The 18953-nt window shown below is 41.1% G+C and overlaps 1 protein-coding gene across 1 annotated transcript in view; it reads left to right on the forward strand.

Moving 5' to 3' along the window:
• Positions 1-18953, forward strand: part of SCUBE1 (signal peptide, CUB domain and EGF like domain containing 1) — a 209818-nt gene that overhangs the window by 156992 nt on the left and 33873 nt on the right. The window contains exon 10 of the mRNA XM_040596675.1: positions 18208-18324. Within this exon, the coding sequence (XP_040452609.1) occupies positions 18208-18324 (117 nt within the window). The remainder of the gene's footprint in view (positions 1-18207; positions 18325-18953) is intronic.

Consider the following 18953-nt stretch of genomic DNA (forward strand, 5'->3'; position numbering starts at 1 on the left):
ACACTCTTGCCCTCTGCCCCTCTCCACCTCTGTCCAAAATAGAGCCAAATCCTCCTGTGCTGAGGAATTTAAACTTTTGCAAGGGTCAGTTCAAGGCATTTGCATTATTCTAGTCCACTTACAGCCTCCAAAGCAGGCTTAAGTGGGGCCTGAGGATTGCTAGATCTCACAGACACGAAGTTCAGCCATAACAAAGTCTGCCCAAGCAGCCTTTCACCAGCCATTTGAATTGATACAGCCACTGTTAAAAGAGATGGTTGTCCACTAGGCAGAGGAATCTCAGGGGCATGTGGGATACCCACATGGGCCATCTGGCATTTTCAGGGCTTCTTTAAGGCCATGTGTTCACACACAGTAGGTGACAGCATTTTTTATTTGCTTTGATGTATTGCCTGTTTGACTATTACTTATTCTTTACTACCTTCCTACCAGATTTTAAACTAATGCAATTGACTCTTGTAACTAGGCTCTGGAATACAGGGCATCGTAGTTTGCTTTTGGTAGTGCTGGTGTCTGTTCAAAAGAAATTCAGTGGTGCAGGTTTATACAACAGGAAATCCCAAACAGAATTTGCCCCCCTAGCTTCATGATATATTTAATTTTCCCTCCAGTGATTTTCTGTGGGCACATTTTGCTAGAGGTTTGGGGGTTCTTAACGCTACAAAGCTATCCAATAGAAGTCCAAGTACAGCTGATTTGAGGTGATTTTTTCCTCTCACTACAAGAGAAAGACGTGAGTATATCCACTATCCTATTTGTATATTTGAACTTTTCTTTCTCTCTTCTAAAGCAGGTGTTTTAAAACAAGTGTTTCTTACATGCTCCACTGTATTCCCCCTTCCTCTCTCCTCAGCTTTACCTCCAGACTCAAAAACTTTATGCTTATGGAGTGGAGAAACTGGAAGTAATGGCTAGAGCCAAGGACACCGTGAGCAGATACTGCGACAGTTTTCTTAGTAGCTCTGTCAGCATATTGCAACGCTGACCTGCAAAACACCTCAGACCTTGTCCAGATCTGGTTTTTTGTTTCTCAGATCATCCCTGAGCAGACATGATGAGTGTAGCAAGTTTTGTGATAGCTTTCTGATGTGTTACAGGATATACTGCCCAACTCTTGCCATCCACAACTGGTTTTTACTTACAATCTGAAAGCAGATTTGAACCCAGCCTCAGGCCTTCTGTGTTAACCCACTGCACCACAGAACTGTAATCCATGCAATCCTAAAATAATACTGTTAAATAAGAGGCTGGCCTTTCTTTACTGCCAAACAGGTCTTTATTCCAGAGAATTTGATGTGAATAGACCTAGTTGACCCTGTGATTGATCGGTTGATAGAAGGATGCTTTACACAGGGCTTCCAATGCATAACTGTCAAGAGAAGCCTTCTTTCATTCCAGAATAAGAGAAAGAAATATAGCACCTTGAAAAATACAGTAACTGTCTATGATCCAAAGATCCTACAGGCCTGGTCTTGAAACATTGCCATATTAACTGGGTATGTAACCCCCACTCATAACATCCACCTTTTCACTTATTTTTACAAAACGTGCACTATTAGCCTTCCAAGGCCAAGATTTGAATCTCCCAGCATGGTATCTCCATTTTGAAAATGGGTATGAAATGAGGGATTAATCATACAGGGAAGGACAGATAGAAAGTGTTTGTGGGAATTATTTTTGGCCTAAAGAAGCCCACAAAGATTAGCTACAAAGATCTCACTATATACTCTTCTGTATGGAACCATTGATGATAAATATGGCTGTACAGGACCAGTTGAATGCCAAATAAATCAGTGCATCCACACTGGCAGCACTGAATCACCAGACATCTTTGACGTAGAGTAACCAATTTTATAAAAAAAGGGGGGGGCCCAAAGAGGTTTGCACCCTTGGGTTACATGATGGTGACCTGCCACACACATTTGATCATGTAAACCAGAAAAGCAACTGGCCTTGTCCCAGTCATATAACCTGATGAAGGTCTCAGGATGAGGATACACCCCTTGCATTGATTTATGTATGGGACACAGTCACCCATCTTAGATTACTTAACTAAATGCATGGGTAGAAGTCAGGGCTGGAGCAGCTGTCCCTCTCTATTTCTCGTTCATCATGAAAATGGAGGACAGGGACAATCCCATGTCCTATGGCCCAGTTTTAAAATCCTGAGTAAATTCCTTGGAATAGCAGGACAGGGGAATTTTATGTCATGATTTGCCAAGCCAAGCTATCTTTGTACCTTACTGCTACTCCCCCAACTCTTCTTGCTCTGAGTTATAGCTGAGTACACCCTAGTGCAGCCCTAGAGACAGTGAGCTGTGAGAGATGTTAAATGGGTACAGCTGCAGCATACAGGAGTAAAAAGACCGATTAAACCCTTCAGCCAATCCTTATCAGTGCTAGAACTAATGTTTCGTGTAAGTCAGTTCAAAAGACGGTGGGTGAGGCCCAGACCCCTCAGATTCAGTGCATCAGCCTTGTGGTTTGGCCAGCTTTGCAGTGGAAAATGGTGGCAAGTTTTGTTGTTAGTCTGTCCTTTCTCTTTCCTTTTCTCCCTCCATTAAATATGTAGAAGAAGCAAATGTTCAATAAAGTAACATTATTTAGCCTTCCCCTTCTTTCTGGAGTGACAATAACATACAGCTGAACAGCCAGGTGACTTGGTATGAAGAGGACACCAGCAGATATTTTACAGCTCGGTGTGGGTTTTCATCTTAATATTTAAAATACATTTTTACCTGAACCCACACAAACCTTGCACGGAGGTTGTTACCCTCATGGTCAGGACTGACCTGTCGCAGGTGGAGAGCGTTAGCTGCTACAGGGTGCTGCTGCCCACGTCCTTGTGAGGGAGGTAGCAACGGGGATCCCAGAGCACGTTTGTTGTCTGGAGTGCAGAGCAAGCAGGTTTGCAGGACCCCCAGTGACTTTTGCCTGAGTTTGCATCTGCATTTGCTGTAAGTTTGAGGTCTTCAGCAGTCAGAGAAAATATCCAGGGCTTCGTTTCTCTCTCACTGATACCAGAGAGAAGGCTGCTGTACTCAGCAGCTGCAGTGCTATGGCACTGAGGGGACCTGCTGACACACCACTGGAACGGGGTGAGTCAGCGCCGGTGCTGGGGTGATCCATGGGAGAGGGATGAAGGAACTCAAGCCATTTCCCCTATCAACACTCATCTGTGTGATACACATGGGGGAGAGTGATTTTGCCTTCATGTACTCATACACTCATCCTCATCAGATGGGTGTGCTGTAAGATATAAAATACATTGATTTGACAGAGGCTGATTTTCAGCCAGTCCAGCTGAGTCTGGCCCAGGATGTTTCATTGTATGGGACACTTGGTAGATAAACAACAGTGCTGGTTCAGCCGCCAGCGTAGTTCAAGAACCAGTGAGAATCAGTGGTGCATTGGAGGAGGTACTGGGAGCTGCTTGTGGAAATCAGACTCGCTCACAGAAATAAAATTCAGGATGATTTCGCTGTCACTGATGATGTTCATTCCCTATGCAGATTTTCTCTAAGGCATTCTGTGTCACTGAGCCTTACAAAAATATCTTGCTTATGACAGGCACCATATTGCTTCTAGCATCAGATTAAAAAAGTACTCCGCTGGGAAGCAACATGTTACACTGTCAATAAAAGGAATAGTTCTCAAATCCTTTCTGTAACACATGGAGCATACTCTTGGTGTCAGTGAGATTGTGAACAGGGGTACAGTCTGCCTCTGTGAGAAAAAAAGGGTTGCAAGATCATACCCAGAAACAATAAATGCCCCAGGCATGAAGTAAAAACAGCTCTAGCCAGTACAAGTTTGTTTGCCAAGTGATACTATCTCCCATGTTGGTTGTAGCAATTAAGTCTGCTGAAACATGAAAACAAATACATCCCCCCACCTCCAGTTCTCCTCTCTGCTGCACAGTGTTATCTTAAGTTAAAGGCAAATTTTCTTTGGTTGCTGCTCCTTGGAAAGAATATTAAACTTCACAATCTAGGCTTTAAATCTATTTCTAATGGGATGAGGCCTGATGTGAGGAGGGCAGATGGGACAGATTATTCCACCTGTATTTTCCCATGAAGCTTCTGACACAGGCTACTGTTGAAAGTAAGATACTAGATTAGTTTGACCTCAGGTCCCATTCAGTATGATAGGTCTTATATTCCGATGTTAAACTCTATTAAGTATACTGCTATCAAATTGCTTTTTACAGCTCTGTCTGGCCCCCTCCCTTTGATGATGTGTGTGGGAAGCCAAGCAAAACATTCCATTAGTGTTTAGAAAGAATTTGAGATATATTTTTCAGTTGATGCTGTAGGATTTATGATGTATATAGTGCAGAAATTATTTTACTGGACTAGAGTCATGTTATGTATTAATGAATTACCAGGATATGAGTCAGCCTTGGAATAGTTTGAGCAGGAAGGTAGCATTCTTCCACAAACAATAATCTGTTGATAAATAGTGCTGAAAGCTGTAATTCAATAGGAATTGTTTTTAAAGAGAATTAGAGAAAGACTATATGTATATATATTCTCCAGTATTGCAGTGGTGCACATTGAGATAATGCCATATTACTGCACTCAATCATTTAATCACATTGATTAAAGTCAGATATCCTTTACACTAAGTGCTGGATAGGATTGCAATAAAATTACCACATTATACCAAAAGAGTTTTATTTTCATGTGCTTGCATCTACCCTTCTGGGCCTTTTCAAAGTGCTCTGCTTGCTTTATTTTGTTCTAACAATAAAAGCCTAACCTATTGAAGCAAAGTGATGTGATTTTCTTCCAGTAGCCATGTTACAAACTGCTACTACTTGTTTTGGTAACTTGGAGATGAGGCCTTAGTTAGGACAGGTGAGATGAAAACAGAATCTAAGCTGAAATATTAAAGAGGCAGTGGAACGGAGGAGTGTCTTCTGGGGTTTTGCTGGGTGGAGTTTTTTTGATGCATATTTGGAAAACACTTCTGTTAGCATTTTTTGAGGGATACCTGCCATTTCTTGACTGCACAGAGGCCAGCCTTTCTGGGCAGAGTTTTTAAGCAAGCCTTTGAAGCAGAACCAAAGAACAGCAATTCTTGTGTATATTCAGTGGCGACCAACTTCAGCAAGAGCGTGAAGCTGGGAATGCACTCTGGTCCATGGAAGGTGGAGGGAAGTGCTGCATTTGAGTTTTCAGTTGAAAACTGAAACTGTGTTGTCATGCTTGCTTTTTCAGCAAGATTAAGTAACACTAGGCACATTTTCACCCAGACTAGTCCCTTGTTCTTTCAAGAAGTCTCGCTAGCAGCTCCTACTAAAGGGTGATGGAGACAAACACCTTAGCAAAGAGAACAGTTTCCTCTTTTCAGAAATATGTCTAAAAATCAAATGTATTGCAGGATAGAGGGAATAGTCCTTGCTTGATACAGAGAGGGTAAGACCTTTTCTATGTTGTCTTATCAGGCTGTTAAGCAGCTTTTACACAGTTGCTCTGTAAACAGTGGCTTAAGCAGAGTGCAGACTACTAAACATGTTTATGTTTGGAGGAAAACAAGTAAGCCTGCCTGAAGTTTCTTTTAATGCACTTTTTCTCTTGATATATGGCTTCTCCTACCGCAAGCACTTGAAGTAGTAGCACAGTTTGTTGCCATAATAGCAGTAGGTAATTCAGCTTGCCTTTGCCTTGGAAAATGATTGATTTTGGAAAAGAATACATGTTTGCTTATAAAATCTTGGCAATGTTTTGATGAAAGTACTTTGTTTTCTTAAAAAATGTTGGGAAAGTATTGACTTTAATTGCATTTTAGATTGTCCTGGCAAAACAATGGTAAGAGGATAAACGTAATAGAAGCCAAAGCCAATTGCCTCCTACTGGGTTTCTCAGATTAATAGAGGAACCTGAGCACAAAAAAGCCCTCATGTATTGGAGAGGGGTGGGAGCGGTGAGAAAGATCTAGGAGAGGTAAGCATAGACCCAAGAGCAAGGGTAATGTCTGGAAAGTCTACAGACAGGCTAAGCATTGACACAGCTTCAGTCTCCAATTTCAGGATCTTCCTCACACAGAAACTTAGCCTTTTGCTTTTCTTGTCTCTTTCTCTGTCACCTTGTGTCACAGCAGATTCAGCCCTCAAAGCTTGGTGGCCTTGTTTTGCTGCTACGTGATGCTATCCGGTTGTCACATGTAGAAATACCCATACAAGCAAGTTGGCTCAAGAGGATCTTTATTTTCATACCATAAATAATTTTTTTTCCAAAATCTTGTGTCAAAGACAATCTATACATAATATAGGGAGGCTGTGAAGCAAATAAAGTGAGTATCAGAGACGCATTGGGGATAGTGGTCCCCCACATCTGCCAAGCAATGCAGTTGTTAGCATATGCATGCACCTTTCACGTAACGATGAAGATGTGGTTGCACAGACTGATCACTGAAGTGCTCATACAGGACACCGAGAAGAACTGTCATGTAAGAGCTACACATCCTGATGCCCACAGTGCTACAGCTTCGTTGGTGCTAGCATACATGACAGATTTGACTTATCACAAATACCATCGACGGTAGTTGCACTTTCATTCTCCAGGCTAAGCATTTGTAGGTGCAGTTTTAAGTCAGGCTCATTTATCACAGCTGTGTTGACCTTTCTCTGATTTGCCATCACTGAAGGGTTGCAAATGTACTTAGACTTTCTTTAGCACATGTCCTTTCACCAAGCAGTTCCAGCCCTTCCTGATGCAATACTGGGTAGATTTTCTAGCTCTTAGGAAGCAACTGTGATCTGACAGAGTACTTAGCTCAACTCATTTTCTATTGATTTTAAAAGTAATAGGTTCTAAAGATGGATAATTAAATTAATTTAGATTAAATCTATTCAGGATTTTTTTATACTGTTAGCTTTGGTTGTTGTATTTAGAAGATAGTGGTGCTCTACTCAGGCTCAGATCCCTACAGTGCATTTTAAAATATTTTTTAAATCCTTTTAAAAATTGTTATTCACAAGGATAACACTAAGGACAAAAAGTATGATGAGACAACTGCCATGAGCTTATGGTGAGGCTAAGTGTGACACACTTGATAGCAAAAACTAGTAATGATTTGAAATCTCCCTTTCCAAATGCCTTTATAGAACACATCCCTTGGCTCCCTTTGTGTCTGTGACCTTGGGCAGACTTACTAATTTTATACCATTGTGTGTAGTTATTAGTAGGTTTTTTCATGTTCCATAAGAGACCAGCAAACTTTCTTACCTGCAAAAATAATTCCTTTCTTTTTTTAACTTCTCTCTTTGCAAGTATCCACAGAGCTGTCACTAGTGATTGGCGTGTCTCTCTACAAACCCTCCAGAAGGCTCCCCTAGCTGAGGGTTCTTCTGCCCTCTCTGCCCCCTTCCTCTGTCTGAGAGCAGATGGGGACCCCTAAAGTTTCTTCTCTTGGGAGTATGTGAATACTCAGTCTGAGGGTGTCTGTGCAGACAGGACGTACAGAGGGTGCCATGTGGCCAGATGTATAGGTGCCTTGGAGTGCAGGCTTGCAGGAGGTGAGCAGCAGTCCTCACTGCAGCACAGATCTCCCTCTGTGGCCTCTCCCCAGCTCCAGAAGCTCACACGTCAATGCTTTTGGTCATTAAATTGAACATCAAGTTGACTTAAGGTTATCTGTCAAGTGATTTCACAAACTGGGGGAGAAGCTATGGCAGAGTTGGTTAAGGTATGGTCGGAGGCATCGGGGAGCATTAGGCTAGGGAGGGTTCTGCGTGTGTTTCCTGATGTGAGTGATGGAGTGCACAGAAGAAACAAGCTTGCCTCGTTAGATAGGAAATGTACTGCTGCCGGCCACTCAGAAAGCCTCAGGACCTGGCACTGATTTTCTCATTCCTGTCTCTGTTAGGACAGCTGACCAAATTCAGAATTGCTGAGCAGTTCAGCCCGGCTGGAGAAACGGAGGAAGAGGGAAGTTTGGCTTGGCACTTTCAAGGCCGGGCACCTTTTCCTCCTCAGCAGTCCCATGGGCAAAAGCTGCCACTGCTGTTCTCCAGCTCTCCTTGCACTATTGAGATTTAGCAAGTAGTTTTGCAAAACCACGCTTGAAATATTAGAAGAAATTATTATCTGCCAAAAGGAAATTTATCAGGTAATCCTTGACCATTATTCTGTTTTTTACTGTGGTGCTTGCTTACAAAAAAAAAAAAAAAAAAAAAAAAAAAAAAACATGGTGGGGTCTTTCATAATGCTGCACGGAAAACTGTTGGAAACCTTTTCCTTTGCCCAACAGCAGAGAAATAATAATGTAATAATTATGGTATTGATGATGATGATGATGTATTTCATTACAGGAATGTAAAAAGCTTGGGCCAGATCCCACCAACTATGGTCAAAGATACCCCCAAAGACCCCAAAGTTCGCTGCCAATTTTTGTCTGGCTCAAATTGTCAAATGCTGCAGTTTCCATCCAAACCCATAAATCTTCCCAGCCCCTCAGGCAAAGCTTTTGGTGATCCAAAAGCAGGCAAGTAGTTCCATGGCTGATGCATGAGGCAGAACAAAACTGTACTCACTGACTGGGAGCAGAACTGGCTCTGCAGTGCTGACAGGAAGAGGGATGGATGGTGGTCAGTTGACTTGGCACGTGTATTAAGGGAAACACAGAGGGAATAAGTATTTACTGCATTAAGATACCATTCTGCAGCCCCATTTCTACAGACTCTGAGGAAGCCCTGAGGGAAGCTTGTGGAAGAGAATGAGCTTGCGGACTCTCTGCGGAAGAAAATTAAATAGGGAATTTTTGAAAGAAACTGAAAAGAGAAGGGAAAATTAATTTGTTGGTACGTGAAATCACATAAAACTCCCTTGGAAGAGTTCCTAAAGAAAGGATTGTATTTACTCTGGAGAGGGAGCAAACAGTTTAGGCCTACAATTTTATTGCCATGTCTCGATTTTTAACCTGTTTTCCTTCTGTTTTCAAATCCCAGAGATAGCACAGTGGTTCCCAGAACGTGCAACTGGTCTCTTTTGATAAGGTCCGATAGCAGAGATAAAGAAAATGAGCTGCCATTTGCCTTTAAAGGGTCTCCCAAATGTACCATCTGGTTCTTCCCCAGGGCAGTTCCCTTTGCTGTAACTTCTAGGTAAACATTGGGAAACCAGTTGCTCTGATGTTAATGAGGGTGATCAGTTTGCTGGGTTGAGTTGTCCCCTTGGTGCATAGCATCAAAGAAGGGTCTGAGGATTGCAGTTCCTCTAACCACTGAAGGGGCCCATGAAAGATGAGTGTCTTCTGAACTGAGCTGCTCAGGTGATAGGAATTAACAGAGGCAGCCAGCCAGCCCAAGGGAACTACTTAATTGGATTCTGCTGTCTTGTGCGTACCCTCAGACCCAACAAAATAACATGAGAAATGTATCAAGAGGTACCTGCTGATTCCTGGAAGGATCAGGTATGCATCACACTCTTTTAAGAAAAATTATTCATCCTTTACCAAATTTAGCAATTAAAAATGATCACATCAATTTGAACTCTAAAAATTACAGTGATAGGGAAGTCTAAGAGATCAGTCCAGGAAAATACCTAGACAATCCTTTCTGGAACAGAGATGCTTTTGGAGATTACCAAGCAAAATGCTAGAGGCTGCTTAAGTGCAGGAGGTCAGACTAAATTAATATGGTCATCTTGTTGGCATTAAATATACTCATTCTACCAAAATAAATATCCAGTTTCTGTCCACACTGCTAGGACTTGGAAGACATCCTTCAACTTCAGACATGTAGCAGAAGTCTGAGAACACACAGAGAAAGGAGAAATCAGTGATGCCTAGATATTCCTTACGGCAAAATAAGAGTATTTAAAAATCATCAGACCATAATGATAAACAAGAGAGACCACTGTGGCTCCGAAAACTGCACTTGCACCAGAGCTATGGCATGTTAATACTGTATTATTATTTATTATATATTCTGTATATATTATTATTATTATTATATACAGGAACAGAGGTGTCGGGTTATTCAGCTTACAACAGGTACATATAGACTGGGAGGAAGGTGAAGACAAGCTGTTTCCAGGATCTCAATATACTGAATAAAATCATACAGAGTTAGAAGGATACTGAGGCCGTGAGGCAAAACTAGGTGGATGGTGGTCCTTAGTACAGCTATGGATTGGAAGGGGTAGAACTCCCACTCCAGGTGTTGCATTAAACAAGTGGAAACTGTGGCCTAGTTGCATCTTCCAGGGCATTTGGCTGCTTGGCAGAGCACTTCTTGCTTAGCCAGCCTGGAAGAGCTGGCAGGCTCAAGGTCCATGGAGACCCTAGTGCTGTGGCTGATGCTCAGGCTGCTAGGCAGCTTGCAAGAAAGCAGCCACTCCAGTGTCTGGAACCCAGAGGAAGGAATGTGTCCTAATGACCGAAGTCTGTGTTAAGCCACTGCCATGCTAGAAAGTGTTGCTCTCGGGGAAAGCAGGCACTTTCTGTGGGTTGCAAAACAGAAGTGAAATTGAGCCCAGATTCCTCCAGTGAGAATGTGACTGGAGGGACATCTGCGTGACCCTGGTGCCACTGCGGGTCCTCATTGACTTCTCTGGTTCCCACATAGACCAAGACATGGACCTGCTTGTAGCATTACTGCCTGCATTTGTTGCTAGAGATGAGAGACATACTGTTTGGTGTGAGTGAATCAAGGGTGCAATTAAATGTTTTCACTGGTCTGAGGAAAATAGATTAGCTCTAATTTGCTACAAGCAAATTTCTGTTCCTGAACTGAACCATGGCAGCATGTTTAAATAATGCATGAAACAGTGGTCTTACCTGTATTAGAGTGAATAGGAACCAAAGATTCTGCAGAATCTGTCTCTGGCTGCTACTGTGTGCCTACCCCTGAAGCTGAGTAATAGCTATTTCATTTCGTACTGCTAAATCCTTGAAATACCTCCTCTGTGGGATGCTTACATAATAAGTCACGGGTTTCCGATTATTTATTGCCTCTGTCTCCAGTATATTTTGCAGGTTTCTTTTGCAGTTTATATACATTTATTTGTTTTACTACCACTTTGCATTCTAAGAACAAATCATCTCTAATAAAAAGCACATTTCCTTGAGAGCAGAATCAATTTCCTTCAGAAGTCTTTTATTCCCTGATTAGTGTGTTACATTTGGTCTTCACTAATCACATAGTTAACTGCGAGCAATAAAGTTCTTAAATAAATAAATGCTCTGGTCCAAGTCAAGGTTAGTCGTAATGGACAGTTTCCCACTTAAATTTATGAAATACAAAACGTGACTCTGCTACTTAGGCACTTAAATTCACATGAAAAGTGTAGCAATTAATGCCAGATCTGGTTTTTCTGCAGGTCATTAGTATGTTATTAACAATTAACTCTCAGCAACAAGTTGACTTGACTGCAAGTCAGTAATGCAGTGGGAAGTTGAAATGGGTGTGGTTTTTCGATTACTTTTAAAGGTTTGGGGTTATGGCTATTTTTTTTCCCTCTTTGTGTTACCCTGCTCCAGAAGCACTCAGTGGGAAGGTAATGAAGTAGGTGGTTTGTACATTACTACATCTTTCCGTGCTTCCTTTTCATTGGTTTTATTATTGTAGGCTTTGAAACATAAGGAGAAGTTAGTTACAAGCCATTCCTTCTGGTCAGTGTTGGATGTGTATTGCAGAGTTATGTTCTCAGGTGGAGGATGCATTTTTACTAACTGTGAACAGGGGTAAGTCACTGTGGACCAAAAAGCATGAGATGTGGTGGAAACCCCGTCATATGGCTGCTGTAGCATAATAATACGTTTCCCAATCCTGAATTTCAGCCAGCATTTGTTGGAGAACATAGCTTGAATCATGGCTCCCTATGGTCCAGCAACCACTCAGATTAAGGTATGTGGTTTCCCTAATGTCTGTCAAATATTGTTGGAAACCACACTGGCTAGGCTGTAAGGTGAAAAACATTACATGGGTGGTATCAGTTCCCTGCAGAAATCAGAGGGGAGGGGGGGAAGACAGAAAATAACTTTCAGCCAAAATACATATCTAAAAGCATTAGTGTTTATTTTAAAAACATCATGTAACACTTCTTTAGAGTTTCTATGTATGTGTGCTTAATGAATGAGAAAAAGGAAAGGCTCTGTTTCTCAGAGGAGCTGATGACTTGGAAGCTGAGAAATGTGAGCACAAAACATTCTGACTAGCCTTGAGTTTGGCTCGTGGTATGATCGGTTGAGTCGGGTAATCCACACTGAGTCTGCATTTGGTTTGGAAGTTAAACCAAGGGTGTTCGTGAGATGAACAAAATAAAACCATGTATTATGGACTTTGCATTAGGAGAATGTGGCCACGTTAAGAGACAACCCCACTGCAGAAGTGGCTTTGCTGTGCGCAGTGCGATGGGACACCTGGGCCATCACTTCCAGCCTGGGGGTCAAACATTACTAACGCATGAATCTGAAAACCCCGGATTCCTTGCCGTGTATGTTCTTCACAGAATCCTGTTGTGGGCAGCAGTTATGTGATACATATAAATCTTTTCTGCCACAATGAAGGAACACCTAAGCTAACTGGGGGGCTTGGGAGTATGTGGAGTCACGACTGTGATAGTGTCGAAGTGTTACTGTAATATCGTGACCATTTTTGACTGAAGTGATCTACCAGCATTCAGGGTGTTACGAGTCTTCTCTGATTCCTTCCACTGATGAAGGAATTGATAGTAGAGATAGATATTTCCATTTCTTTTCATTTTAATTTCTACGCAAAAAGTATTTTATTTCTATTTGAAATAGTATATTTAAATTTATTGTATATATTTTGCATATATGTAGTGATCTAGTGTGTACTTTGTGTCTTGCCTCACTGAACACAGACAAACCAAATATGTGTTCTGCTTACAGTGTCCAGAATCATTACAGCGTACGCTCTATCCCAAATCCCTGTTAGAGCTTTTATTGATTGTCTTTGCCCCTCCTGTCTTGTTCTCTTTAGCGCAAATAGCACCATGAAATAACAAGGGTCTCCCTTTGCCACCTTTATTTTCAGTTGACATGAAAAATACTCCAAGCAGCAAGATCAAACTCTTACTCAGTCATATGTGCCTGTGTTTTGGAAAGAGGCTCCCAGCTTCATAAATTAACCTAGTTGCTTATTGTATGTCTTGGAGAAAAGCTGTTGTGATGACCATTAGTTTTCTCTAACCAATTTATTCACTTGTTATTAACAGTAACATATTAAGGGAAAAGGAGTAGGGGAAATCCTTATTCTTCGAGTAATTTTTTTTTATGTGAGATTGGGCAAACTGGGCATTGAATTGTTCAGTTTTATAACCACAACGCCCAATCACACGTGTACTTCTGTGCAAGTGTATTTTGCACGTTACATTCTGCCAGGGAGCCATAGCAGTTTCTCCATCAGTTTGCAGTCCTCAAAACATCTCTAAATCCAGCGCTATTCACCAGCCTCACCTGTATATGTTTAGTGTTGAGCAGCTCGCTTGCAATGCCAATGCTTTTAGGAAATGTCCTTCATTACACTTTAATTTCCTGATCATTGATGTCTTTTAATTAATCTAAAATTCAGAGAAGAAAGCCATGCCAATCAAGAGTACAGGGGACTGCATCTGAGGACTGGAAACAGAGTACAGAAAGGAGCCTTTCACTTCAGAGCTCTGGTAGGAATCCAGCTCAGTTTCAGATTTAGCAAAAATCATTACTGTGTGATGGCTTCTTGGTGTCCTACACTCTACATCCACAAATGAGTCAGAGTCCACATCACACAAACCACCAGAACAATTGGTGCTACTGTAATTGGGAGTCTACTGGCAGCATCAGTGGAAAGGGCAGGGACTTGAATGAACATGGAAAATGAGCTGCTTTGAGACACATCCGTGTGAGGAAACGTAGAAGAAATTTAATCAGTGGTAGCTCCCTTCTGGAGATAGGTGGAAGACTTTACTTTCTAGTACTGACAATCTGACACCCACTAACAAACGTTATGTTCAAGAAAAATAAAGATCGTTATGGGATCCTTTAATGTGTGAAAGCATGAACTAAAAAAGAAAAGCTAAGTATGATAGAAAAATCAACAACAAAATCTAAATGATGACTTGAAATAATAGGAACAGAGCCAAACAAATATTATCAAGCGTGACCACTGCTGGCAACAATTGCTTCCCTCAAAAACACAGGGAAATCCTGCTCTTGTATTGAACAATCTCTTCAAGTTGAGCCCCTTTTAGGTAAAAATAAAGGAGCGCTTCCACTGTTCAGACATTCTCTTCGGAGATGAGAACGTGGATTGGTAGAAAACATGTTGGACTTCATTCAGCCTGTGATGATGCCTTGATATCACAGAAACAACAACTGGAAGGAGAGCTGTCAGCAGCACAGGACACCATAAAGAGAGTGCTTTTAGAGGAGGCTGGGACTGCCACTGGGCATGTGAATCGGTGGTGGAGGTTGGAAGGGACCTCTGGAGGTCACCTGCTCCAGCCCCTGAACTTGGCACTTGCACTGGATCATCTGCTCTGAAGTTGGGAGGTCCTCATCTTCGAATTTATATGGTACCATTAGTAATCCTAAAAAACCTGCCTCTGCCAGGATACTAATTGTGTACTACCGGAGATGAATTTAGCCCCGTAATTCCTGTAAGCTTCAAACAGTTAAGCTGTGAAGACATCTCTTAACATGCTGAAATGACACAATTGCACGTGCTGATTGCAGTGGTCAATGTGATACAAATTTTTGATGAAGTGAAAGTAAAAGGAATGTGTTTGATGTCAAATAAGTGCATTAGCAAATCTGAAATGTTCTGAGACAGCTTGGACTATTTGTGAATTCATGCCAAATTCAACTAAAAATAGAGTAGAAACGTGAACCTCAAGTTGAAGTTTTCCACTGCAGTTCCTCAAACCAAAACATTTTGACTTTTCATGTTAAAACGGTTCAGAAACTTAACTTAAATAACTTTAAATCATTTTAAGAGCAATGAGAACCAGAAAGTTAATTTCTCAGTATTTATTTTTTTGTGGGGGAGGGGGGAAATTCAGAGCAACCCAATACAAAGATGTGTGTGTGTTTGAGTGTGTACATGCATTTGCAGGGGGGAAGGCAGGGTTGACCACAAAACTGAAAGAGAAACTAGTTGTTCTGTTCCCTACCTGTAACCTGCCACATCTCTGCTTTTGTATTTTCGGGCTTCTCTTCAGTAGATAATGCTACCAGATTACGTAGTGTTGTCGGTGCAGAGGAGACGAGATTGAGCTAGCTGCATTTGTTCCCAGTTGTGTGGTAAGCAGGATTTAACACCCAGGGCTCTGAAGGTGAGACCATGTGTAATGCCCTGCTCCTCAGTCTCTTATGAGATATACCTGTATCGTGAAGGTGGTGGGAAATAAGCACATCCTTTCAGGGAAAATACAGAGAAGTATTGTGGAACATCACCAAGGTGTGAGACCTAGGTTCAAAGTTTCTGGGAACCAGGGAATAACAGCACCCAGGGCACAGATTTCAGAGTATAAGTAAGTAAGTAAGTAAGTAAATAAATAAATAAATAAATAAATAAATAAACAAGTGAATAGATAAATAAGAGGATTGCAGCATCCTGTATCACACCACCGGTTTCTTTTACCCAGGGCACAGATTTCAGAGTACAAATAAATAAATAAGTAAATAAATAAATAAATAAGCAAGAGGATTGCAGCATCCTGTATCATCACACCACCGGTTTCTTTTACCCAGGGCACAGATTTCAGAGTACAAATAAATAAATAAATAAATGAGCAAGAGGATTTCAGCATCCTGTATCACACCACCGGTTTCTTTTAGTGAAGAGTATGTGGTGCATATTTTTCCCTTTTCTATGACCAGTGCTGAATTCCTCAGGGGACTGGTGATTCTGCAGACAGGGCGCTGTGGAAAGCTTGGTCCCCTGGGCAGTGCCTAGCCCCTCCACCAGAGAGGGGGAGAGGGGGCCGAGGGGTTTGGTGTTTGAGCAAGGAAAAATCTGCACAGAGGCTTTCCCTGTTCGGTCAGCCAAAGCAAGATGCTGAATTCAGCAGAGGTTGAATTTATGAGAACGGCAGCAGGAGGTGGGATGAGGGGTTTAAATGGTGAAAAAGCTTTTAATAGCAGTCTTTATATTATAATAAAACTGTTTGTTTCAGCATCTCTGCCAGCCAGCGTAAGCAATATAAGTTTATGAGTAGCTGATATTTCGTGTAATGGCAATGCATTTGTCCATCCTGAGTGCCTGTTACTTGGCAAGCAGATGACAGGTCATATTATTAGGCAGACTGTTATTTCCACAGGCAAAGAGGGATATGCGTCCTTCTTAATGTAAAGAAAAACCTGTAAAGGCCTAAGCCATAGTATGTAACAACACAGAGCAGCATGTGTGAAAGCAATGCGTAAACCCCACTGACTAAACTAGTACAGGTTAAGATCACTGTTGAGAAATATGAAATTATTTGTGAAAAAACCTTCTAAGGTAGGTCAGAGGCCAGAAAATGAACTGCTTTTGTAAATTTCCTGCAATACCATACAGTGAGCAAGGTTACACATGAATGAAACCATGCTGTATGATTTGGCTTCTTATGCATTAAAAATCCTTTAAAACTATAACTGCAGTGTTCATTCCCAAATTATTTTTTTAATGTATTTATTTAGAGAAAACTGAAACAGTTTGCCATTTATGTGTATTCAAAAGCTGCATATTTCCAAGACTATAAAGGAAACCTTAAAAAGAAATTACTTTCAGGACACAAATAATGATATTTTAAAATGCATGGGAAAATATGCATTAAAAATTTAATAGATGTAAAAAAGATAAAATCTTGTTTGTCCTTTTTTTGCTACTTGACCGTAACAAGTGATTGTCATGCACACGTAAAACTGGATAGCATGGATTTTTGTTCATGTGTTTAATTTTGTTACGCATTTGCCTGAACAGTTGCTTTCCACATTGTGATTTCTCTTTCGTCAGAATGTTTTGAAACATTTTAAATTGGAAAGAATATAAAATATAGATGTTTCCAACATTCTAAATTTGTGCATAAATGCTCACAGATACTGTGTTTGTGGACACATACACAAAATCTTAATTTTATAGTTCTTGAAGTTAACTATTTGCATTTGTAATAGCAGGATGAGTCCTAGAATGTTTCATTAAATATCAAAACTTTATAAATATTACTTGGATATAGGAATTGGGTAGCATACCCTTAAGTACTGGTGAGTTTTCAAGTTTTTTCAAGCACCCGCAGCTTTCTAAGCATGTACTATTTATACCTTGGGAATATAGGAGGAAGTAGATCTGTTGAAATTATGACTCTCAAATAATGCCATTGTATTAATGTCTCTGACTTTTAACAGAAAAATCAATCTCTGAAGAGGATTTTAAAAAAACAGTTGTTTGAGGATAAAATTCACTTAAAAGTGTCGATATTTTGCACACACTGCTATTTAAGGTACCTTTAATGTAACAGTTTTCAGCAAGTCCATTCTGTCATGCCTGCTGTCAAATAAACCTTTGTATCACCCTGCTCAGCAAAACCTTTGTACTCTTTGAAGCAATGTGCTGTTAATTGCTTTCTTCATAGGCTGCTGGATGGAAGAGCCTATGTAAATAAGGAGTTCACATTAGTGAGCAGTGATACTTGGAGCTGCCCGACTTTTTTAAGGGGAAGAGGTCAAATTTTCTTGCATTAGGTAGAATGTGGACTTTGGACTAAGATGTCCTGTGTCCATCCCTGATTCTGCCTTACTCTCGGGCAGTAGTTTGGTTACCCCCATGCAGCTGTGCAACAGTCTGTGCAGTCTTGCAAGTCTGTGAGCGACTCCCTGTCCTGGTGTGTAAGATGTCAGAGGAATGGTCAGTGAAAGAGGGAATTACTTGATTGAACCCAAAACCTTTTTCCTTTGTGCCGCTAACCTCCCAAAACCTGAATACCCCCGCAGCCCTGCTGGGTAAATATGATCAGAAGTTAAAGGTTGCCATCTAATGGTGAACGTATATAATACAGTCTTCATGGTTTTTCTTAAATTCTCTTTTCTTACCTTTCTTCATGCACCTGCAAGTCCTTTCTTTATAAGGCACCAGAGGAATGAGAATGATATTTCATTCAGATCTTACCGGGGATGATACCTGATATTTGATCAGTAACAAGATGTTGTAACAGCATGTGAAATTCCAGCCATTCGGTTTAACTGAATTCTAATATCATAATGCTTTTTCTGTGAATTCAGATATAGATGAGTGTTCCTTCGAAAGGACCTGTGATCACACCTGCATCAACTACCCTGGAAGCTTTGAATGTCTCTGCCATAAAGGCTACACCTTGTACGGACTGACGCACTGTGGAGGTTTGGAAATAGAGTTTTGCTTATGTGTTTGTTTGCTTGCTTTGTGAACTGTTTATTGAGGCCCACGTTCTTTAGCTGAAAATTTTAGAATAGAAGATAATAAACCAACAAAGTTAAAATAAAGGTAAAACAGCATGAGCTATTTTTGACCAAAATTTCAGCATCTCAAATTTACTGAAGCATTCCCGGGAGAATAGCATAAATGAAAAAACAGTGTCCTGGCATTTTTTGATGGTGGTACATAGCAGCCTCAGTATAGGGAAGAAGCCTGCAGCTGTGACACTTGCATCCACAGCTGCATGGATGCAGCCGTTCTTCCACAGCCGTTCCAAAGCAGCCTCACGGCTGAGGTTCATCGCACTGTACAGGGCAAGCTTCCTTACAGAGTTTACAAGTGCAGAGTACCAATCAGTACTTCCATGAGAGTGAGGTTAGTCACAATTGTATTTACAGAAGGAAGGCTTCTGTGTGATGGGCGACAAAGAGAACAGGGGAAGGATGTCAGTTTTACAAAGTTTGCAAATTTTGGCTCTACTGATATTTGTCCTTACCAGTCTGCAACACAGACTGCCTGTGAAACTCATAACAGAGGGCTGTGGGGTACTTGCTTCCCATCTTCTGTGGATCTA

Source organism: Falco naumanni, chromosome 5 (genome assembly GCF_017639655.2).
Source record: "Falco naumanni isolate bFalNau1 chromosome 5, bFalNau1.pat, whole genome shotgun sequence".
Taxonomy (NCBI): domain Eukaryota; kingdom Metazoa; phylum Chordata; class Aves; order Falconiformes; family Falconidae; genus Falco; species Falco naumanni.